Raw genomic sequence first — 26196 nt, forward strand, 5'->3', positions numbered from 1 at the left:
AGAGTCCTCAAGCTACCTTTATCGTATAACCCCAAGTCGTAAAACAGCTAGCTAGTAGAAAAGAAAAGCGATCCGATGGAGCAAGAAAAGGTTATACGATCGAGCCAGGTGCCGACTTTTATATCTTTCTCACGGGTCAGAGATGCGCACTTCTAGCTACGTATAAACACACGATACCTACGTGTGTACAATCAGAGAATGAAAGAAAAAAATGTTTATTTCTCGTCCGGTCTTGCTCCGTCATTTTTATACTCTCAAACTGTAAGCTTCGCGTTCTTCTTTTTAGTGCGTGGAAGTAAGCGGATAGCGGTATTGATATCTCGTAAATTTTGGCAAGCTTCTCATACGGTTCACTTGAACGAAGTGCGAGCGCAGTTGAATTGTTGCAAAGTGTGTATGAAAAGTGAAGGATCACGATGCAACGGCAACGCAGCGTTAAACTAATCGTGCACATACGCTTGTATCCTATACACCTATACGTACATCGCAACTTGCATTCTTCTCTTCCATCATATCTTATGTAACGCATACGCGACTCGGGCTTGAATATAACTGCGGTATTATAGGTGGTTGCCATTACATTATCCCCCAGAGACAAAACACAATAGGAAATTGCACAGAGAATAAGTTCCGTATGGTTTCCGTCCAGCCGGTTTGGGTCAACGCCAAGCCGCGACGTCGTGCCATTGCAAAGTTGTCGAGACGCTTACGCTCGAGATTCGAAAGTCCGCGTCGCTGCTGGTCCATACTTTTCTCCTTCGCAGCCCGGCCAAGACGATATACTTGAAAACTGGAAGGGAAGGAGAAAAGCACTCGCGAAGTTGACGCGTACGAGGTGTGTTGAAAAAATAAGGGGAATCGGTTGGTTGAAAAATCGAATGAACCGTTTGACTCCGTTATGGTTTCAGGTTGAGGTGGACGGAGGACGGATTCGTTGAACGTGGTTAAGGAACGTCGGCGATGTTATAAGCACCGCGTGTAAAGGGGTTGAAAAATGAGCCGACGAGGGTCGGAATACCCGATGACAAACTGGCTGGTTTATTGTTTCGTCGTGAGATTTACGATAAGCGAGACACGAGCCGGTAGCCGCTGGTCTCTCACCGGTTCCCATAAGAGTTACCTCGTGACCGTCGGACAGTGTTTTACACCCTCGCGTTATCTCAGGAATCCTTTTTCCCTCCTCGGCCCACTCGTCCATTCATCCCTCGATCGATCCAGCCTTCGATCGAGGAGGATTTATGTTCACCCTGTCCTACCGCGACTCTGCGAATACCTCGTCATTGTCGTCGTCGTTTATCTCGCACCGTTTGATCCTGATTCTCGAATAAGAGGTTGCCGCTCTCGCATTGTGTTGACGGAGAAGCTCTGTCATTTGGTTTACCAAATTTTGCCTCGGATTTGCGAAACCGTCGGGCGATCGTACCTTCGGCACGTGATTCGAATTCGGAAACAAGGGATTGCCTCAACCTACAATATGTCTGTGCGTGTGTGTGTTGTCGTGTGTGTGTGCGTGAGTGCGTGGGCCGTGCAACGGATGTATGAAAAGGGAGAGAGAGAAGCATATTTCGAAATTGAGGAAATTACCGATGATTCCCACGTACCTGCAATTTAACGAACCAAGTGATTTCGACGATGTTGCCCGACACAATTGACAGCAGGCGAAATGTCGGAGGGCAACGGAGAGAGAGAAACGTGGAGTGGGGGTTGGATTGTTTGTAACCACCTCGACCCGTGTTACGTTTATAGCACATCTCTCCCCCTCGCTCCTCGCTCTCGCCCTCTTCGATTTATCGGACAAAGCCAAGAACGAGACAAGGAGACACGAGTTGATGGGAGTCTAATAATGTGGACAAATCGGACTGAAGGAATTCGAGGGTGAAATTTTGTCTCTCGAAGTCGCGCTTCTACCTTCTTTTTCTTCTTCTTGCTTTCTTTATCACGTCTTTTTCTTTACCTCGATAACGAGCCCGAGACATTAATTATAGAGCCAGGTGTGTCGCCTCTGACTGCTAATAGCACGTCTTCCTTCAGACTTGTTCGTAATTATCACAACCACCCAGCTCCGACTGTCTGTTATTAGATAGTCGAATGTCAGAGGGACATTTCGTTCGTGTTCTGTCAACCTTACGAATTATTCATAGTATTCTGTCCTTTTTGAAAGAGCAAATTTTAACCTCTTGATAATTAACCACGTTTATACATCACGAACCTGCTGATATAATTGCACATACGTACGTATAATATGTAAATTGATCGTCGTTACTTTCGTTTTCAATTACGTACAAATGGACAACGTTGTTCGGTGCTGTATGAAAACATGCTGGTGAATTTAATTTCATCTACTTTTTATATTTTATCTCCATAGTTACGTCTGAACACACTACACCGGTCGACGCGAATTTCGTGTCTGGGTTCTAGATGTCAAATTTTCATCTCTACTACGTAACTGATAAATGAAAGAACAGTTTTGTCAGATAAAAGTTTTTTCCTATAGAGACCAGAACGATATTGCGGATTTTAAGAAAAATTGCTCATTTTCTCAAACATTTGTCGCGAACAACAATTAAACAAACTTCACGTATTTCTCACGTGTGCTTCTCAAGCACAAGTCTCGTACGCAGCAACCATTCGCCACCGATAAGAGGCAAAAGCGAACAAGGGTACGTATGCCATGTGTATGTACATACATCCGTAAAGCTGTATCAACAAGTGGCGGTCATTTTAGCCTGGGCGTAACCGAAATGAGCATGTAATACATACGTGTATACACACACGTATATATGCATATATATGTGTACATTTGTGTATACGACATCCAAGTGTATAAGTATATAAGTGCATATAACGCAAGTGTGAAGCATTCGCTGCGCGTTATATACACGATATACTTTATATACGTGTACATATGTAAAAAGCTCCGAGGTGCTCCTGTAATAGATGGGTAAGGCGTTGTGCCGACGTGTCACTTTGCTCGTTTTGTAGCGACAAACCGTTTCACCGTTTCGTTGAAAAAAATTTTCACTCGTCGAGTAAAATTTTTCATTAATTAAATGTTCTACTTCGATCCCCTGAAACTTCATTATGGGTGGTGGGAGAACCTACTTGGAAACTGAACGCGTAATATATTTGTGCGGAAACTTCGTACACGCGTATGTATACGTTTCACTTTACATACACATCAGCCGTATGTGTAAGACTGTATAATAATGTGATTAAATTTTCACCCAAATTAAACGCATAATTTCCATTGTGGGATACGCGGTGTATATTTAAATATAAATGTAAGGCAAACGCCCAAGGCCTAAGGTATTCAATCCTTTAATTAAACATATTATGATAAGCTGGAAAGTTGCAGAGCAGCTGGATCTCCGACAGCCCAGCTACGACGGCCCTTTACCGTCCTGATGCTACAACAATTATTGTTGCCGGATGAATATGCATTTAACTATATTGCGTATAATATGTACATGCACATATATGTGTATGTGCGTCTAGTTGTTGCAGGTATAACAATAACGTACAGCGTACTCGACGAGCCTCGCCGCCGCGATTTGTTCGTTCGAAGTGTCAGTCGCGTTATGCCGATGAATCCGTTTATTCCGCCCGGGGAACACACTCCGATTGAGAAATTGAATTATCCTCGTCAACTCGTACCTCCGGCATCGTTCTCCAATATCAGTCCTACCCTCCTATATCTCTTTCTTACTTCCCTGCACTCTCGTCGCACATCGGTGTAAACATACTTTCGCCGTCGCGTTTGTCAATAAAAATCAATCCCGATTCAATGCTACAATATTATCGGATCGAATTGTTTGCGTATCGAGGAAGAGCTCGATCGACTACGAATAATATTTCGTTATGTTTTTAATATACAGGTGTATAAATTTGTGTATAATATTTCCGTCGTCTGCTTGGTTTTAAATTTATTGCCCACGCGGTTAGAAAACAAAATAAAAAATGATAAACAAAAATGTCTGAGCAGATTCACCAAAACCAATATATAACCATTTTTTAATGTATCGCTAGTTGTAAAAAAAAATGTTGATATGACTATGTAAAAGTTAAATCTACAAAAATTTGTGTCATATTCACTAATAGGAATGTAACAAGTGACATAGATATTGGGTTTGATTTTTACTGATCTCAAAAACACGAGAACCCAATTATCGAATCGACAGCCCCAACGATTGATTTCAAATTTTGTTTCATTAATTCTTTGTTGTAGAATAAAATTTTTTAGACCAAAATGGAAGCTGGCAACCTTTTTTGGTTCAGAATGTTACGGGCGAAACAAGTAATTGAAAAGTGAGAAGAATGGAATTGAATATAAATTTAGAAAACATACAAATTTATATTTTAAACGTTTTTCCTCCCGTTTCAATTGTATAGCTTGCCAACATCCGTCTTGGTGTCAAAATTTTCTTCTTTTTAACGAAAAATTCACGAGCAAAAACTTAAAGCTACTCAATTAGAAGGATATTCATTCGAAAGTTGGGTTTTCATGTTTTTGACATTAAGAAAAATCAGACTCGTGATGTAATTGTACAACGTCTAGAACTCGGTGAGAGATGTTAGTTTTCTACGACTCGCACCTTGTTTATGAATGAAAACAAAAATAAAAGTAAAAATGGCCGATGGTGAAAGTGTCAGGCGTAGGTCCATTTTGGCTGGAATGCCTCATATATATGCTCAGCGAGACTTGCTAGATAAGACTCGGGGTCTAGGTGATTGGTACATTCGCTTATACATAGATATACAGATATTGAAATCTCGTGGAAAATATTCAAATACGAATGTATAGATGTAGATATATATATATATGCATTCACATACAGTATATAAATGAAGGAGCTTTCAAGTTTGCATCAGCAATTAAAACTATATTATAATTCTCGTTAATGATGCAGTTTCTCGTTGCTCTCTGATTTATGTACAGCACAACGCGATGCGTCCTGCGACTAGCTCGCTAATTAGCATCGCGCAAGCCGGCACGTGTGTCAAATCGTTAATTTCTGCACTCGCTCTCTCTCTCTCTCTCTCTCTTTTAAAACTTGTCTCTACACTCACCTATTCGCCCAGGATTTACCCAAGTATTATCGATCACAATATTTTCATCCCAGCTCACCTTATCGTTAGTCTTTCTCGTATACTATGCGTCGTCGATATTCGTACGTTGCGTATATCAACTCCGCTCCAAGTCCTTATAACCATTTTCTTTTACTCGACGTCAAATTATCGCGTGATAACTGTGCCGCTGGTTCCAGTGTTTTCTTCTTTAATTTATTATCTGTCATTCTTCAACTCATTTCTCAGCCTTGTTCGTCTTATTGTTATACCCACCTGCCCAGTTTAGCTATACACGTAAAATAGCATGGAATCTTACGGTAATCGGCTCAGAGTCCTTTTCTTAATTCTTTAATCGTCGTGATAATCACGCGGATACAACTATTTCTTACTGCTATTCTACGCTATATCACACATATGTAATCTTTGCTTTTTAAAGGCATGCCAGGGCACAATAAACAAATCAAATCTCTCTCGCTCTCTGTAATTTCCGCAAGCTTTCGAACGCTGCATCCTATACACACGTAGCTGTATAATCCGCGCTGCTGCACGCCGCGTTGCGTCGAGGGAAAGTGTTAGCATCCCGGACGGGCTCACGGTAATACCCTCTAATTCCGCAAATATCTGCAATCGCCGGAAGGCAGGCGGATGGTGGTGCAAGCGGTACCCTGCAGTTCACTCCGCTTCAACTGCCCTCGCTCTGTTCCGTAATTGGCGTGAACTTCAGCCACGGGGCTTAAGCTTTTGTCCGTTCCTGCACCTACGCTTCGCCTGCGAAATACGCTCGACCGGATCACGTCGCGATGCTAAACGCTAAATGCTAAATGCCGAATGCCGAATGCTGAATGCTGAATGCAATTACAGTCGGGTATCTTTGATTTACGGAGGGTAGAGGTAATGAGAAATATCTCGTATGGACTTTCGACTGAAAAGGTGTCTCCGCCAAGAAGCGAGAAACAGTCGTTCAACGAGTCACCGGCATGGCGTTAATAAGACAGGTCTGCAACCAAAAAACTTTACAGGTTTTTTGTTCTGTTAATTAATTATTGATTAGCACACGAGAAGAACGAAAACGGAATGTGAAGTACGTTTCACGAAGAAATTGTTTGTTTAATTTTTCAAGGAATAGCGTTTAGTTCATTGTAATGAAATGGTGGTTTTTTTTCATTATTGTTATACGTTTGTTTTTCTTTTCTTTTTTTACGGAAACACCTTGCAGTTTGCCTGAAAAATACTGTACTCGATGGAGGGAAATGGAAGCAATTTTTGGAATCAGCACACTCGAAAATATAACCTTTAACAAAAACGTCCCACGCAGTTGAAATAAAATATTTTTATGCAGATCCGTGTAAGCAATCAGGGTTCGATCTGATTGGCGCTTTATTTCAAATGTGAAACTTTTCCTACAGCAACGCCGTCTCAATTCTACTCTATTTAACGGATACTTTCTGCACACAGAGACGGTCTTCCTTACTTCTACGCTCCATACTTAGAGAATCAAGCTTTTCTAAACCGGTGCAAGCTGCGCTGAACTTTGTAGGTTTATCGGATAGGCTGCAGGTACCGTAGAAAACTATAATCTTGGATCCCTCGATCTCTTCCCTGCATTCACCTTAATTTATCAACTCCTCCGACACTCGGCGTGTCGTTACGTGCAACCATTGCAGACTCTGGCTTTACGGGGTCGTTAGACGTGCTTCCTCCTCATTTATATCCCCGCGTCCCGGGCAAATTGCTCGCTGTAGGTATATCCTATTTTGTACAGCTAGCTACCTACATCGGATCAGCTAGACTTAATTACGTCGCGATAGGGAAGGTCGAAGGGCAAGAACGGAACAGATGTATCGTATCTTAGATACCTAACAGCGATGTAACGAATATTCGCATATTTCTTGACATTCGCAAAACACGTGGCGAATATTCGGCGACCGTGATTGTCGCAAATACTTCATATTTTGCTTAGAAAAATTGTGAAAATAATATCTAATAAGACAAAAAAATATTAGTTTGATAATGAACTTTTATTAGAAAAGTTTGTCTTCGCGTTTGATTCGCACTGTAACCTAAAATTAAATTTTTTTCTGCTATCAATTTGTCATTAAATAATCAAACCAACAATCCGCTTGATTCGGATCAACTCGGCAATTTCCGGGACGAGATACAAACGGCGCTAATGTGTGCATGCAACTTGCACGGTGTACCTGCCGGTCAATCAATATTCAACTTTTAGCCACGTAGAGAAGTGGCGACAGTTTTAAAAATGTATATCGACGACAAATATTCGCATTAGCGAATACTTAAAAATTTACACTCGTTAAATCACTTGTGCATAATCTGGCGCTATTTTATCCATCGTACGATGCTGATTGATCGGCCGCGTGTTCGGCTATCAATTCTCCGTACAATGATCATTTAATGTATTCTGGATGACCTGCCGAAGCTATTTTAAGGATAAGATGATACGTTCTCTTTGCAGCAGGTTTAATTTACATCACGCGTCTGTACAATGTATGCACGTACATAGGTAGGTATACGTATGTACGAAGATACGCGTCGGCGATGGTCGAATTTCTTGCTCGCGATAACGGTTAATTAACTCTCTGACAGAACGGTGGCTCGTTACCATAAAAGCGTTTCGGGATAACCGGAAGGATGCCGATATAGCACGCGTAGCACCGCGTCTCTCGTCATATTCTCTCCTTCTTCTCACCCTGCAAAGGTCAATCCTGCCGTGTAACTTGGGTCGATGTCAAACGGTACGAAGCTGATGTAAGAGAAAATTTTCCATTCCAGCGGAAACTTGGTGTCTATTTCGAATCTTTCTAACCGACCGAGTTATACGATACTGCAAACGTTTGAACAGTGTGAAGGAAAAAGAAAAAGAGGTGACAAGAAAAAAAGAAAAATTTAGATATTCCTTGTTCGAGATTGAAACAAGAGTCACAGAATTTCTAGGTAAATTAAATTTGTGTTTAACGGATCGGATCCAATTCGATGAAATAAGTTTATTTTTCACTCTTTTTCTCATTCATATATTACTACAACACAGTACCTATATGCTTTGTAAATTCTCCGTGTTTATGTACCCTTGTACGTAATATCGCATTCGTTTTACATCAATTATAAGTTATTGGGGTAGTTGATTACGAATCTGGAATCAGATATTGAAAATTCAGTACGACGAACCCAATCAGTGACCCGGAAAACCCTTGCTCAGAGTTTCTTTGACCGTATTCGAGCAAATTTAAAATTTTCTTTCACCATATTGGATCCACCATCTTGAATTTCTGAAATCTAATTTCAGATTCGTAATCAGCGACCCCAAAATCATAGAACACTGTCTTGTTATAAAAGTTGACTCGGCACAATAACGCGGCACTCATAGAGTCAACGTGAAGCGCCGAGGCAAATACGACAATCAAAATTTCGAGACTCCCACCTTTTTCTTGAACATACATATATGTATAGTATTTTACAAATAACACTTCTGGGCTTAAGCACACTGCACTTTTCGGCCGGGTAAAATCCCGGCCATGCTCAGTCAGCGACAGCGGGAAGCCGCAAGCTTCGAGGGTGACGCAATCACCGAAATACATTTATTCAAACTCCGGAGGAATATCAAACAGTCTCGGTCCGGTAGGAAAGCTCCCGGAATATCCATCCACTCTACATTTCTATATATATATACATATACATACATATATACGTATGAATGTGCGCGGTTGTATGGGTGGACGCTTACGTAACGCCGAGGATAGTTTACCCTTGCCTTTTGTCTTCGTCGACAATTGTTATCGCATACCTGTATTTATTCATAGTTGAGAATTTATAACGGGGTGAAAACTGTTGAAGAAAAAACTTGATCGAGCAAAGATTTGAAAAGTTTCACCGAAGCTAATCTGCAGTTAAAATTGATTCGGAAAGTTCTCCTTATAGAGGAAAAAGATTGATAACACGCAATTTTAACTATTAACATCTCTGTTTGTTAGATTAATTAACTCAGAGAAATTACGTTATTTTACAATTTTTCTAACCGAAAAATTAATTCTGGTCAATAATGGTTTACGTAGAGATGTTTTTTTTTTTTTTTTTAATTCTGCTTAACTCGATTAGCTCAAATGTTATTGAACCTTACACCCGGGTAACTGCATCGAAAGAATCGTCTCTTCGATCTATTCATACGCTTGGTTTCATGTTATCTCGAATAATTTGTAACGAAGAAAATAAGAAAAACTTCGCTCAGCATAACAGAGTCGCCAGCTATATCAGGGTACAAATACCTTATTCGGAGAAGAGCTTTTTTCTCATTCTCTCCTGATCTCCGGACGGTCGTACGATCTGTTTCCAAATTAGGAATCGAACGAAATGCGAGAAAAAGGTAAGAAGAAGAAGAAGAAGAAAATGTGTACTAGATAAGGAATCTTCTCACGTGGATTCTAATCAACCCTTCTCGCCTCCGTCAAATCGCCCCGTTTAGTGGTCGATGATGTCACACACCGGTGATAATCAATCACCGTATGCGAGGAGGCGAGAGTCGAGATATAACATATAACCTCCGCGTCTATCTCTATATCATCGTATTAATTCGTTACCGAAGAGAGGAAATCGATTTATCTCGGATACGCTTCGCTCCGCAATTCCGTTATTGTGCTCGTGACCGACTCTCCGATCTAAACGTCCATCTTCATTCTCGCTGGCTAAAATGGTCTGGAAACGTTTTACATATTTTTTTCCCTCTTGAAGCTTATCGCTTAATCTTAACAACGAAATCGCGATACGAGAGAGATCTGGAAAATATAAAGTAAAGCGATGGATTTGAACCAATGTGCAATTTTGTACTTTCGTTTCGGCTTGATTCTAAATTTTATGTAAATTTCAAATTTCATTTTATTAACTTTATTTTATCAGCCTATATATACTTGTAATCAAGGGGGTTATCGAATTTTTCTCATCAATTATCGCATAGCAAGGAAGCCTCTGTATAGTATACGATGATTATCAGGTATAGAATGAAAATTTTCATCCTTCGTTGTATAACGTCAAAATGAATAAGGAGATTGCTCAACTTTGACGAAACTTTAAACGTTTGAATGGAAATTTCTGGCTATTTCATAATTCGAAAAGCCTCGCAATCACATTGAAGGTGCTAATAGGTCCGAAGATGATCCGATTTACCTACCTCACTCTCAGCTGCTTCTTGTTTCTCGTGTCACGTCATTTCGGAGAGAAAAAAATAAAAAAAGAAAAGACTTGCGTAATTAACGAGGCCGACCGAATATTAGAAGAATGGATAATTAGAATTGGAATTAATTGTCGGTGGTTGGATCTCGATAAGGAAAAGCGTACACGTTTCTTCTTTTTCTCATCAACAGCCACGTGTATAATTTGGCCGTCGCGTCGTTCCCATCGCTGCAAAGAGTGCCAAGTGGGCCGAGTCAGCGTGGAATCGGGCAATCGGTCATAACGCGAGTAGAACAAGCCGATGCTGAGTCAGACACACGCGCGGCGGGTGGCTAGACGTATCGAAGTTAGCCTCGATCCTACGAGCGATTTTAAGATGACGATTTTATCAAGATGCCCCGCAGCGGCGGATAAAGAAAAACGAGAAAGAAATGCAAGTCGGTGGGTATACGCCGGATGAAAAAGCGACGCGGGTGTGGAGTGTACGATAAACGGCTGACTAATTTCCACCGAGTCGAGTATCAGCAGAAGCTCCCCCAGACCATAGCCAAAGGCGTTTGAAGAGCACTCGAAAGTTTCGAGTTTCATGGCTGCGAGTTTAACGTTAAGGTTCCGCACGCGTGTGCCTCGCCTTGTCAATGGCCCTAAACTAAACCCTCCGTGATTCGCGTTACGGTACGGCACGAATCGCGAATTAGACACTCTCGTCTCCGGAGATGTAAGGAATTCGCGAGAGATTCTTGGGCGCGTGTCTGAATTCCCTCTAGCCGTGTATGGACGATTTGGAAAATTCCATGCAAACCTTGGATCCCCAATATTTTTCAATGTGTGTTAAAAAATTTTCTGCAATTTTTCCCAACTCTGAAACAGTACCCTGAATTTTTTCAAACCTTTGTTCAACTACCCAATTATTTATGGATATTTAAAGCGATTCTGGAAAGGAATTTGTTCAACTTTACGAACAATTCTCATAACTTCAATTTTTTAGTTAGAACATTTTTAGACCGGTTCCATTACGGAGCGATTTGTGTCTATTTTTTTTTCTGCGTTTTCAATTTTTTTCTTTATCAACTTCACGATGAAACCGGTCTACAAATGTTCTGAGTGAAAAATAGAAGTTTTGACAATTTTTCGGGAATTTTCCGATTGCTCGAACAATGTTTCAGTTGATGAAAAAAATTAATAGCGCTAAACAAAAAAATTGAAAAAAATCGTATCGCTATCGTTATCGCTGTGTTTTTTTCTTTTGTCTCCCTCTTTTCTTCGTCCCGTTAAAATGTATTGTTGTATGTATAAGAGACCATTCAAGTATTAGCTAACGCTGAAACAGGGGTAGGCCATTCAGAAAAGTGTTATCAACTGTTATCCTGTAGTATTAGGCATTCCAGGCAAGCGTGAGCGAACGTAGGAAATTCAAAGCGCGTGCTCAAGGCCTGCCTGAGAATGATAAAAAAAAATTCGTTAAAAGGAGGTATTAACAATGCACGAATTGCTCAATAACAATATGTTAGCAAATGTAACGTTTATTGCATGTATTTAAGAAGAAAGACAATATGTAATATATTTAATGCACAATGAATAATGAATTTAGGTTTTTCTGAACATTTCAATTTGTATTAATAATTAATAATAATTAATATTCAACAAAGTAGAAATAAATTGATCAGGATGTGACTGTAAATGGCATTTCTGTAATTCCCGGGCAATGAATCGATTTTTCCATAAGCTTGTGAAAAAGTCTTAGCTCATGTTAAAAACAGTATGGTGGGCGGAACAATCGAGAGTTGCCAATCGTCGTCACTAGGCGTGGGATGTGAAAATTTGCAAAAAATGCGTCAGCGGATACTTGAACGGTAGATAATTCTACACCGGGCAGCGTGCGTATAACTCGGACTTGTGATTTTTGCGACCCCGAGGGACCCTTCGTCGACAACTCGGGCAGAGTCACCCACAGAGAGAACTGGATGATATCGATTCCGTCCGGCGAGCCCCACCTCGTCCCCGATCGCGAGCCATCTATCCCCGGCTCGTGGTGGAGCATCCTAGAGGCGATTCTCCGAGACACGACAGCCGTTAAACTAGCCGTATATCGAAGTAAGGAGCCCGAATCGAATCGAATCGAATCGAACGACGGGCTCCGGTGATCTATGGTTCGAATGAACGCTCTTGATGGCTTCTACGACACTCCGTTACGACCCTGTTATTGCTGAGGGTCCTGGCAACTCGTTAGACGCCGGTGAAAACCGTAGTAATATGTATGGGGGAAAGGGAAACAAAAAAAAGACAACCAACAGGTATGCTCGATAGACTCAAAACGGGATTAGCTGCTTCGATTTTATTCTCACGCTATAACGATCGATTGCAAAATTGAATTTTTTTTTTTTTTTTTTGGAATACTCGATAGTTTGTTCGAAAAATATTACGAGTCCCTTTTTTTGGAGGGGGAGATCGAATTACACGAGAAATACGTGTCAGTCGTAAGCTTTTCGAAGAGATCGGGGTGTATTTTTAATTCACACCTTGCGGCACATTCGTCACAATTTCTTGATTTCGCAGCCGAAATTCTCTTGCTCGGGTGACACGCTTAGACCGTACGTAAACCTACTTATCGTTAGAGCGGGTGTGCACGGCATGCCCGATTACGCTCGGAGTGTAAGGAGGTACGGATGTCGTTCTCTGTTTACAAAGCATCTGTAAAGCAAGGGGAGTACGAGGAAAGAGGATCCTGTGAGCTCAAACGAGAGGAACAGAAGGGACTGAGGAGGCACGCTCGTCACATGCACGTTTTGTGTACCTTGGATGAGACGTAAGCGCAAAGAGAGAGAGAGAGAGAGAGAAAGGGGGAGAGAAGAGCTGCACGCGCCCTCTTTGTGCCTACCCAGCTGCATTATTCAATGCCCCTCGTGTTTTATTCCCGACGATAAGGGGTCCAGGTGAAAGGTATTGGTTAGACCGTGCCGTGCCTACGGAGTGAAGGAGTGGCGGAATGCGCGAAAAGAAAGCCCTGTAATCCCTCTACGCACACTATTCCTTCCTTCCTCCCTCGGCAAGTGTCTGCCTGCCCGCCCGCCTGCTTTCTTCGCCTTTGACGGCGCCCGTCAGGCTCCCGAGGGACCCGCGGGATGAATCGCCGCTGTCTCGGTGCTCTCGTACTCTCCTGACTCTCGTAGCGTGAGCTAGATCCTACATATGCTCGCTATACCTTGCCGCCTCGAAGACGAAAGTGAAATACGTGCCGCGAATTTCTACCAGCAATATTCTCCGACAACTCGCCCGGTTATCATCGTGTGCGTGTCTCTGTGTGTTCGCGCGTGTGGGACTTTGGGTAGGTGCGCGGTGTGTAATAATCATCTCTCGATTACCTAATCACCGCCGACCACGTAGGTTACAATATACTCTGATGGTCACGGTATTATATTATAGAACATTTTGCCCATATACGGGTGATTTCCCAAGGGTTCGAATATATCGTACTCCACGTGATCATGTTTGCGTTACATTACAGAGAAACGGCGGATAGGTCAATTTCTTCATTAAATGTAGGTAGCTCGAGTTAATACTTTTAATCCATTCTCTCTGTTTCTCTCCCCCACCTTGCTCTCTTTATCGGCCCGTTTACTTGCAAATTTTGTTTCTTTAATTCATTCGGTGTAACGAGTAATCGGACTGTAATCTACCTATTGTAGGTACAAGTACGGTGTTAGGAAATAAGGTGTGTTCTTGAGTATCACTGGCGCTTCGACGAATGAGAACGTTGACCCCACACGACGTCTGCGTATTGAGCAATATTTTTAAAAACTATGAAACAGCCATTCGTTCGTAAGTCCATAGAATCTTATTTAATGGGGAAATAATATTCAAATGTTGAATAATCGGTTACAGAGGTTATGTTGTATTTTTTACGACAGAAACGGAATTTTCGTCGTGACGTGACGTCGTGTGGGGGTCACGTGACTTTGCTACTGCGCATATCCGTTCAGAGCACACCTTGTTTTTTTACACCGTGGGTGCAAGCGTTCAAAGTATGGTAAACTCTACCGACGCAAAAGCTCCTTTTCTATCAATTTCTTTTTTTCTTTCCATTTTTGGCATATTCTCGAAACGCAGAGAATGCGCCAGCATTCGTAGTCTCTGTAGGCGAAATAATGGAATCGTACGAATCCTAGCTTGTATCATGATGAATGTTTATACCTACCCGGTATTGGGTTTTTACGTTGTATAGGCGCGCGCAAGAGTATTTCCGCATCGCATGCATCTTCACCTCCGAAAATAGCCTCTCCCTTATTTCCATCCCACCCCTTAATTACCACCGGGTTGCCAAGTCGAGCCGGTTTAAAGAGTTCACAGCGATACCGAACTGCGAAGAATCGAGAGCAATAGGCTAGCCAGCCGATTACCCCGTCGTTGGTCGATTCGAACTTCTGGCCAAGAAAACTACACCCGGGGTCATTAGTGCGTAATACGATCGTAAAACTCTGCTACCGGTGTGCAACGGATTTTGTCAAAATTAATCGTTAGAATTACGTCGTTTGACATACGGTAACGAATTAGGTGGGAACAAAGTCGAGTCAATATTGTTTCTCGATTGTAACTAGGTCGGTCAGGGTAGTGTGACGTACGGAACGAGACTGGGGAAATGCGAGTAAACAGGTTGAAACAAACGAACCGGACGAGGAAACGCGACGAGGACCGGTGGTGATCGGGTCAGGAGTGCGGTTGATCAGATTTCATTGTCAGTGCTGTGGAAAATTCTCAAGGATCAGTTTCGAGTCCTCTCGATCAATGGGTGGGAATTGAAAAGAAAGAAGCGAATCGCGCCGCGGGCACGGCGCCGGTTCCTCGGGAGAGAGCATGAATCGATCCAAGTTTAAGCTCTTCGCCGGATTTGGTGGGTTGCAGACTGGCGCGTAGTAGGGTGGTTAGCTCGGGAAACAATAACAACGAAGGAATCCATCCCAGGTCGATCTCTACGATTTGATTTCCAATGTGATATGTTACAGTAGACTACAAACTAAGCTGCACATTTTTCTCTTTCATCTGACGTTAAGCACTTCAAGGGGGTGAAACCACTCTCCAAAGTAAGAATCGACCTGGAATACCTTCCTTGCAAGTCAGAAACACCGTGAACGGTGGTTTGGTTGGCCTCGCGTGGGTATCCGTCAGGAGTCGGGACGGTTAACCCGATCGGCGTCCAGGATAGTTGGAAGAGGTTTGGCCGGTGATTCAATGCTGCCAATATCGGTAAGAGGTACGGCCTCTGCTTTTTGGAGGCTTCCTCCATGTCGGCACGGAGTGCGCGTTGGCAGCCAATCGTCCTTTCCCTCCCGGGACGCAATGCACGCTTGAGAGCGGCGCCCCCGAAGAACCGAGACGCCAGCGCCCCCCGCCTCTCACCCTACCTTCCGATTTGTCCGTGTCTCCCGATGTTTCTATCCATCCGTCTATCTACGTGTAGCAATATTCATCTATCCATTCAATAAGGATGAAGTTGATAACGTTTCACTGTGACGCTAACGTATGTTTAGGGAAAATCGCTAATTCGCACCTTTGTGACCTTCCGAAATTTAGTAAACTGTTGTAAATAAAATATGCTCTTATTCGGAAAATCCAGCTCCTTTCAAGTCATTATCGAATTTCCCAATGATTCATCTATCCATCTATCTGTCTTTCTATCTATCTATCTATCTATCTATCTATCTATCTATCTATCTATCTATCTATCCTCCGGATGATGACGGAAGACCTGTAGAGGGGAGCCTAAAGGAGATGAGAGGAGAGGAGAGGAGAGTCAGTGCTGATTGTTAGCGAAGGCAACCCACCCCGCAAACCTTCAGCTCCGATCCTTGCGAAAGGAGGGACGTGTGCCGGCTGCGAAATCAGGAATGGATGAATGGACGGAGGTACAGACGAATAGGGGAGGAAGGAAAAAACTTTGGAAAGAAAAGGCGAGGTAAATAAGTGGTAACGCTTCTCTTTCTCTTGGTTTCGGGATTCCTTGTATGTGTTACACATTATACGCCTGTACATGTCTCGAGGGGGATGATAGATTCGAATTTCGCACACATGCATCGAACTAACGCGAAACGCGATTCTTCCACTGTCTATCTCTGCCTATCCATCCCGCCAATCTACCTACCCGCCCTGCAGCAACCACCCTCTCGAACTCGCTCGCCCGCTTGCTGGCGTCGAGTTATTTACCCTCGATTCTCCGGCGCTAATATAATTTCCCAGTCAGCTCTCTCTCTCTCTCTCTCTCTCCGCGAGGGCGGGCGGGCGACGGGATTCGACTAAAAATAGAATTTACTGCTAGCCTCTAGACCGTATACCTTATATCCCTGCAGCACCTCTCTATATCTATCCTCTTGTACCTTGTACACACTTTGGTGCCAAACTTCAACCTATTCACCGTATATCCATGTGACAATTTGTCCCTTCCATCCTTCCTTCCTTCCTTCCTTCTAACATCTCTCGTATACGTTTCATCCGTACGGGAAACCAATTGTTGTACTTTCATATATCTACATGATTTCTATATCTAGATTTCATCTACATTACAACTTTGCAGTAAAGAAAAAAGTATAGTAATTGGTTCATTTTTTAACTTATTGTTACCTTAATGTACCTCACGACAAATTTGTGACAAGTAGTAGAAACAAAAAAAAAGATTGTCGTAAAACCTGGAGGAAGTAAGAAAATATTGAGAGGTCGCTAGCAATTATTGTAATATTTTTTATTGATTTTTATGCCTACGCCTTATATTTTCCTACCTCCCCCAATTTTCACGACAATTTTTTTTTCGGTATTTCTCACTGATTCTTCGAGTGGCGCCGTGAGATAAAAAAGTTGAAAAATGAACCCTCCTAGTACGCACGTATAATCCGTGCAATTTGAATACCTGCGAGAAAAGAACAAATTGATTGAAAAAGAAGAAAAGAAAATGAAACAAGCCGAATACGATATCTAGAGTCTGGAAACGACCGCTGGCCGCTCTCAACGTCCGGGAATTAGTCGGGGACCACCGAGCTTTGGCAGCGTTGATAACGAGAACAGCAATTTACATAAGTACGTACAACGCGCTCACAGCGGGAGCTTTATCACGCCGCTTGCTTGCAATGCGATGTGGTGCGCGGCACGAGTCTGGCACTCTAAATTATTTATAAACCAAAGAATATGAAACACCAAGTTTGGTATACGTGTATCGTATACATATTTTACACGTATATAGGCACTCTGCGTGCATTTTTTGTAAGCAAGCACATTTTTACCCCACGTATTTCCCATATACTATATACGTGAAAAGCACGCGCATGGTTGGTATATAATGTAATTCCATGGTATATCTATTATACCTGGAATCGTATAATTGACCTTAATTACCATTTTACTTGTTCGTTCGTTGCTCATCATCCACGCCCGAGTCTTTTATTTCCGATGGACAGAGTCATTAGTTTCGAACCAATGTTCGTTTGCGTTTTTTCTCTCCTAGCTCTCTCTTTCTCTCTTCATTTTCTTTCTTTTTTTACACCCCGACGTGGGCGTCCATGTCGCATCGTCGCAGCCCTCACGTAAACCGCTAATTTTTCTTCTTCGTCTTCATTTGATTTTTTATTTTTTCTCTCCGTTGTTGTTTTCCTTCAATTTTCCACGGAAACGTGTCCTTATCGTTGTTTGTGCCGCGGTGATACAATATCTCTTATGTACATACATCATATAAAACCGATATCCAGATATAACCTTTGAATGGGTTTCAATATACGTAGAATCAAAGAAAACCTCAACGTGAAATTTTCGCTCTCTTTCGCTTTCCATCCTCTTCGTATTGCTTCGTCAATGCTTCGCCACCGACTGTAGAACGAACGAATTTGCTCGACAAATTGGTAGACTTACGATTCAAACCGTTTGTAACAACGAATAAAAAAATTGGGAATCACTTTATCGAAAAGCCGTCGCTATTTGACAACTAAAAGCACAACGCGATGTTACCACTAGATGATAGTTCGGTTATACGAACTTCGGACCGTGTGCAGACGCCTCAGTCGGGGGTCGGCAGTTTAAACGATCAGTCTAAATAACTTTAATACCCACACCGTATGCGTGCAAGCATACATACGGAAGTTGAACGAGCCTCTGGGGGCCTTCGACGGAGAGTAATCAATTTCAACTTTAGGTATATAATGTATATGTATAAAGTATGTAATAGAAAGTGGATATACGTAGACAGGTGGTCGTCAGTGCGGTCGCGTACGCGACTTCCGTTCATCCGAATCAGCTCACCGGACGAATGGAATCCGAACGTACCGCAAGCACACGCCTGCACGTTACGTAACTACGTCCGTGCATGCATACTGCGGGGTATATGCGTAAAAATGCACATGGTGAAAAATCGAGGCGTAACGAGGAGGCGGAAAGTAATCAAGTTCTTCATTCATTCTCTCTTCTGCGAGTGCTTCGGGAGCAATTTGCGGGCATGAATTGCTGCATTCTGTCTCTCCGTGTATCGCACGCAACTGATTCGTTCTTTCGTTCATTCGTGATTTCAATAATCTTAAAAATCGTCCTGCTAGTCGATATATCATCACGTTATACGTCGCGTGATTTAAGGATTTTGAATTCTCAACCAAAAGCGAGTCTCGTCGGCAATATTGAACATTTTTATTCACAGTAAAGGCGATGAGAAAATTAAATTTGAGGCATTATTTTGAAATTTCCGCTTTCGAAAATATGCAAAGGTTGTATTTACGAAATTATTCGTTCAATACCCCGGAAACTTCTCAATTGTAATGTACAACGGTTTTACAAAAACATATCCAAACCTTGAGGCTTTTCCTCCGTTTTTAAAAATTGAAAATTTTCGAATAGGGATATTTCAAAATACCGAAAAAATTCTTTAAAAATTCACGTGTATTCAGAAAAATCAACGAATTCATTTCACATGACAAAAAAAAAACATTCCCTAAAAATTTAACAAACAATATTTTGCGTAGACAATTTATTGATAACTTTTGGGTATTATCGTTACTCAAATTCAATTCCCTCGCCGTCTTTACTGTGGTTCAGTTTTTGCCGATTTTTATTTTGTCATAAAATATTCAATATTGTCGACGAGACTCACGTCTGTTTGAGAATGTATAACCCGTAAATCCTTGTTAATCTCGGTTCTTTCACCACATCTCTGCACTACGGGACATCGTCTTCAACGCCGCTGTGACGAGTATAAAATAAAATAAACGTGTTATAGCTGCGTACACCGACTTTATCGGTTGAATCGTGAAACGTACGGCGCCGTGCTTCTGCATTGGGTTCTTCAGTAGTAAAGCCTCGTTGCGGTCAGCCGGGTCGGGACTCCACCCTGCAGCTTCTTCGTGCGCCGCGTACTCTTTTTTTCAAACGCGGCTTTATCGTTCACCACGTGATACGTGTAACGAATCTTTTGCGTTTCGACCTTGGCTCGAACAAGGTGATAACGTATTTGATACCTTTCACGGCAGTTCGGTATGGAAAAGAATAAGAAACGGTCCGAAGGATCTTTCAAATATTTAGAAGCTAGAAAATCTGGAGAAGAGGTAAAAAGTATGACACGCGGGAGGTTTTTTACAAAATTCTACGTTATATAAACGTGTGCTTTTTATCGGCCCCCTATATTTCTATCGCGTTTGATCGGTCGTTTAGACTTCGAACTTATTTTCACGACGGTTCGTCGGTTGGGAAAAAGTGGGAGATACATAGAAAAAGAAAACGCCAGAAAAATAAAAAAAAATAAAATAAAAAAACCAAGAAGCTGATAACAATGAAGAACGAATCGGAGTGTAAAAAAAATTAAAGAAAAAATAAGAAAGAGAGAGAAAAAAAAGGAAGAAAAAGAAAGAAATTCTTTCGAACGAAGAAGTTGTTTTCCATGATTGCTTTTTTCGCGAAGAAGGAGGAGTGAGGCGGGCGGGGCGAGAGGGAGGGGGAGGGGAGACGTGACGTCGACTAACCTACCCGGCCTGAATGAACGCCTCGATATAGACCAGGGCGACCTGGAGTTATCGATTCGCAAGTTGTGGCTCAACAAGTGCGCCGCGGCGTTTCTGAACTTGGGATTTTTTCCAAGCTTATGGACACACAACTTAGACAACTGTCCACTTACGGGAGGTATAAGTTTTGCGAGAATGTCCGCGTGTGTTTGTGCGGGGTGACGGTGGTGGAAGGGCGGGGGGGGGGGGTTGATATAGCCGACAAGATGTATGGAAAGATATTATTCTCGTGTGCTTGTATGTAATACCGGGCGATTATAAATACATACTACTATGGTCGCGAATATAGCTGGGGATAAAAATACCTCGAGAAGCTAGGGCACATGCTGCGACAAAATGAACAAACGTGCAATCAGACTCGCGGCTGCGGTAAGTGGAGTGCCTGGGTAACTACTCGGGAGTTTCAAACTTGTTCGCCCAACGTTGCCGCTACGTGCCGTAAATCACAGCTTACAGGTACGCTCGCAATAAGTTATCGATATAGATTTACCTATACATATATTCAAATTGCGCTGTTCTACCGGTTTTTTTTTTGTTTTTTTGTTTTATTGGACAGCAAATTGCGGTCAGCATCGTCGATAAATTGCGGCGCTTTAGCGAATATTGTGCCGAACATTATGAAACGGACAACCTCGATGATCCTATGCTGCGTGGTCTTGGGAAAAATGCAAGGTACGTTGGGATGTTCCAGAAAAAACTGTATCTCAAATAGAATATCTCAGCTAAGTATGAGCTCGCAATATTGATATTTAGAGGTTGCTATTTTATTTTTTCCATTTTTCATTTAAATAACACGTAAAAAAAAAAGCGGAAAATTTTTGAATTTTTTTTTTTCGTATACAAATATTTTTTTAATTTACTTATATATATATATACAGCGTGAAATTTTTTATAAAAATCTGCATTCAGATAGTTTATCCGTTTACGAGAAATAAAATTCAAAAATATTACGATTTTTTTTTGTGACGTGTTATTTAAATTGAAAATGGAAAAAATTAAATAGGCACCTATAAATATCCATATTAGGAACTCATATTTGGCTGGAATATTCTATTTGAGATACGCTACCGAAATTTTGTAGCCCGTTTGAAAAAAAAATTTATATATTTTTTTTCGCATACACACCCGCTGACTGTGCTACATCCTACTCAACCCACTAAGACACCCGGAACCGTGAATTTTCAACCGTGGCGCAGACGGAGCAGACCGTTAAATAAATAAACCTGATTTCTTCCTTGTTTTTTCATCCCCCAAGTATACATAGCCGCAAAGTTTTTGCTTCGAGGCGGCACGTATTATACCTTCTTTCAACCAGATTGCAATCTACGCCCTATATATTTTCAAACTAAAACAACGTCGTCTCGGTCGTTTCTTTTCCCTTCTCTTCTCCTCCACTCCCTTGGGTATACGTAACCTTATATATTCTGACGCGCAGTATTTTCCGCACATTTCGCAGATTTTTCGCCAATTCTACGAAAATTATTCCTCGCGGTGTCTCTTTTTTTCCCCCTCTTCGTCGGGGCTACGAATTGGACTATAGAAATTCGTGTGATATTTATTACGTTATTATCGTGTATGCTGGCTTACCGCTGTATAAGGTAATTCAGTATCGCTTACTGTCTCAGTTTCTCCGCTAGCCTGAATCTTGAATCTTCTATCGGAAATCGCGCGGAGACATTTAGACGGAGAAAAAAATAACCTTTCTAAATACCTTTGCGTCTCGGTTTCGAAGGAAATAACATCCGGCTATTGACGAAGGGGATAAACCAGCCCCGCAGCGCTTGATTCGAGTTAAAAACAATTTCCCAACGACCTTCTTCGTTGTTCGCTGATCGAAACTTTGTAGCAATTAGTACGGAATACCCGCGCCGTAACATCGCGATGACCGTGAGCGAAGAGGATCTCTAACGTGATGGTATCGTTGGTGAGAGAAAAAAATTTCCATACCTATAATGCAGATTACCAGAACACGTCTTGGCTAATTGGTCGTATATAGCAGTCCTTTCTATCTTCGTTTTGTAAAGCAAACAAAACCCTATTCATACACAGAAAACGGTTTCAATTACAAAACGTTCGTTGTTTAGCCAGGATGGTTCGTACTGAAAGGTCGTTAACCGAGGGAAACATTTCGGGAACGATGTAACTTAAACCGTCTCTTTTGTAGGCAAGCACTTCTCGGTATCGATTATCTAGTACGACGTTGAGATAGACGGAGTAGCGATCGCTTCCGGTTCTCGTGGATGTGAAATTTTCCTTTGATACCCAGGCACTTCCGGCCTGAACTATATTCATCCTACTCTCGTTCGTTTCTCTTAATACCGTCTAGATCGTTGTATAATGTTCCTCTCGACGGTGGGAAAGAAACTCTGCACGCAAGTGATCGTAAATCGAACGATCCTGAGCGAGCGTCCGGCTTCTAATTCTACCATCTTGCTTTCCTTCTCTTCGTACCGGCCGAGTCACGAACGAAGAAGACCTCGCGAATCGTTTCGCAAAGCAACCGTTTTACACAAATATGAATCAGCTTCAGTAGTACGAGTATAATACTACTTCTTATATAAATGTGTGCAGTCGATCGACAGGACGATTCAAGGAAGACCGTCACGTCATGTTGAACGAAATGATTATTCAATACATTATGTAAGGAAATAAAGTGTGTCGGAACTGAATACCGATTTTTCCTCGGTCTGCGCATATACGAGATGATGTCACGGAAATCACGTAAAGAGGTTACTCGATGTTACTCATTTATTTCCGTAGGTATATTAATTTTGTTGAAAATGTCAGTTTCCGTAGTCAAAAGTTGCAAAAATCATGCTGTACACACCAAAGGACAAAATATCATGCCTGTATGACGTCACTTTGGATATGTTTTCCGATTGGTTCAACTAAAGCGTATGTGCGTATTGTTTCGCCTTATTTCCTTATTACATCGTGATTCGATCGATGAACGGCAAACTGGCGCGAGGATCAACGGAAAGACATACTTGGGCATACCGTGTTAAATCTTCTACAGGGTATTACATATGTAGAAAACCGCGACCTGTGCGCCAATTTTTAAACTGCCCCATTCACGCGATCACAAAAATCCGGTAAACCGAGGTTGGCAGTGGCCAAGACTGCCGGAACTCAGAATCGTTCCAACTCTTGAAACGCTTCTGACAGAGGTTACAGAACCGCGTGTTTTTACACGCCGATAGTTGGGACAATGCTATATGAAAGGTTACACGGTGTCCGGTAAAAAAATCCGTAACAAATTCAAGGACATTATCAACACCTCAAAGACTTCCAGGACCACCGGACACCGTGACGAAGGTTACACCTACTAGCGATGATATCTGTACTAACTGGATGGCTAGGATAGGGTTCTCGCCCTGAGTCGATCAGAAGCAGACGAAATCGACACCAGCGCTTCATAGCCGCAATGGAACTAACGAATCACGTGGTTCACTGTCACTAAGTTTGGTTCCGATAGGTGGCGTCATTCACGCGACCCGTTGGTTCAACTTCGGTTATCGCAGCGCTAGTGTCGGTTTTTGGGACTTCTAATCGGCACAAGCTGCCGTCTCCTGGAAGCATAGGAGTCAGCCATCCAGTTAGTACAGAGATAAAGATCGGTGCCTGTTGGTATTATCGCATGATTGATTTTCGTACTACTCACCAATCTGAGGAACGTCGTACTGTCTGTTGCCCCTTGCCGACCTGAGCATGAACTGCGAAGCGATAGCCGCACTGCCGGGAGGCGATGGGAGCTGCTGTTGGTTGATCATCGATGATCCCGATCCGGACGAAGCGGCGGTACGTTTCCCGGGTGGTTTATCGGTGTCGAATAGAAGCGGACTCAGCCCGATTCCGCCCCCCTGAAGCTTGTGGGGTGAGTCAGGGGGCTCAACGGGTAGGCCGCCAAGGTTGTCGAAGGGCGTCGGGCCGCTTCGCGAGTTCTGCTGGTCGAAGAAGTCCTCGATGTTCGAGGTCCTGCCGGTTCCACCCTGCTCGGACTGGCCCGGCGGCGTTTCCTCCTCCGATCCCCCGTAGACCAGGGGTGGCAGCCCGACGACCTTCTTGGCCTGCTTGAAGCCCCCTGGTCTCTTCCTCGCGTGGTGCTGCTGCTGCTGTTGCTGGTAGAAGGCCGCCTCCTCGTACAGGAAGGGCAGCTGCTCGTGCCGTGGCAGCAGTGTCCTGATTGCCGGCTGGCTCGCCTCGTCCATAATCACGTCCCGGTACCTCATCTCACCTCCACCGCCTATCCCTAGTCCGAATCCCGGGACCATGTTATCCGTCTGATCGTCGTACGTCTGGAGCCAATCTTGAACGGCGTCGCGACGCGATCCGTCGTACTGGTGAGCTCGCAGGTGGAGGTGGCCCATTTTTCCCTGACTCGCTCCGGCGAGCTTCGCATCTCGCGTCTTTTCTTCCTTCCCTACAACACCGTTCGCCGATGGACTGTCCAAACGGTTACCAACCGCCAGTGCTAGGCCAATACAGACGTAGCTGAAGAACCAAAGCGTTCCGATCGTCATTCTGTGTGATTGCGTGTGTTTTTTTTCTAGTATTTTCTTTTTTTTTTTCTTCTTTATTGAAGCGGTTGCTTTTTTTCCTTTCTACGGGGGGATTGTTTAATCAGTCCTTCACCGCTGTAACCCCTTGTTTAATCTTCTTTTTTTCTTTTTGTTGTTTTTCTACAACAGTTTCTAGGTATTGTTTTTTTTTTTTTTATATTACTTTTTTTTTAACTCCCTTCTAACAGCAGTCAGTCTGTTTTTATTATTCACTTGTTGCTTTCTTTTAATTATCATTGACAATTGTTTTCCCGTGTCTCTATTTGTTCTTTCTATCTTTCTTTAATATTTTTATACAGTTAGGCCAGTGTTATTCGGAGATTGCTCCAAAAAACTTTTACTGCAATATAATTCACTCTCGACACTCGAGATAAAGGTACAACGACTCTAGTCTCCTCGGTCTGGAGGAGAGGTTTCTTCTTTCACTTTTGCTTTCGAAAGCCCAAGTCTTACCTCTGCGACCGTACTCTTCTCTTTCTCTCTCTCTCTCTCTCTCTCTCTCTCTTACTTTTCTTTTTTGTCTTCCGTTGGTTAAACTTTCGGATCGATTCTTTCGCCGGGCGATATTTCTCTCGATCGGTCCTGTAAATTATTATATGTTGTAATTAAAATATATCGCTCGACCTCGGCAGGATTTTTAATGGTTGCGGTGCTGGTGCTGGTGCCGGTGCCGGTGCCAATGCTGGTGCTGGGACGTGTATCTCAAGTAAACGTGAAGAAGAGAGAATATTTTTGTGCAGACCACTTATAACACAGTGCAGAGGTTGGTTGCAGATCGCGGGGTGCTCTAACAGAAGGGTGTGATAGAGAGCTGTGTTCGTGCTTTTTTATGGCGGTGATTATGACGATTTTTTGACTCAGTGCAGTACACCAAAATTGTGCGAGACAATCGTCGTATATATGCTACATAGGTATGTATAATAGACACAGCGCGAAATGAGGAAGAAATCAAACTGACGTACAAATCGGACACGGCGCGTGCGTAATATAAATATATGAGTACACGTGTCGAGAGAAAGTTTGCGAATTCAATTTTAATTATTGCTAATGCGTTTTTTTATCGTTATTTTTACTGTATAATATTACTTATATATCACTTGTTGCAAAACATTATTGTTGTTGTCGTTATTTAATTATTATTGTTATTGTTGTATTTATCGTTATTTGTTATGTATAACCGCGGTCAATACAACGCGCCTCTATATTTGTACAAACAACACCGTCTACTTATACGTGCTCATATTTTATGCATCTATGTACAATATACAATGTGTATAATGGTAATAACAAATTAATCGCGAAAAATCAAAATTTAAATGAATAATAACAATTTTCGCGTACAATATTTTATACGATTTCAAAATACAAATACTAAT

General features: G+C 42.3%; 1 protein-coding gene across 2 annotated transcripts in view; it reads right to left on the bottom strand.

Moving 5' to 3' along the window:
* LOC124177874 overlaps window positions 1–25400 on the bottom strand; it is a 55248-nt gene extending 29848 nt beyond the window's left edge. The window contains exons 1-2 of one of the 2 annotated variants that reach the window (XM_046560776.1): window positions 23923–25400; window positions 23698–23830 (exon numbers count right to left, since the gene is read on the bottom strand). In XM_046560776.1, the coding sequence (XP_046416732.1) occupies window positions 23718–23830; window positions 23923–24781 (972 nt within the window). In that variant the 5' untranslated portion in view covers window positions 24782–25400 and the 3' untranslated portion in view covers window positions 23698–23717. Of the gene's footprint in view, window positions 1–23697; window positions 23831–23922 lie in introns of those variants that run through there. The other variant, XM_046560775.1, reaches the window with a different exon arrangement.
* Between the last annotated feature and the right edge of the window lie 796 nt (window positions 25401–26196).

Source organism: Neodiprion fabricii, chromosome 3, assembly GCF_021155785.1.
Source record: "Neodiprion fabricii isolate iyNeoFabr1 chromosome 3, iyNeoFabr1.1, whole genome shotgun sequence".
NCBI lineage: Eukaryota > Metazoa > Arthropoda > Insecta > Hymenoptera > Diprionidae > Neodiprion > Neodiprion fabricii.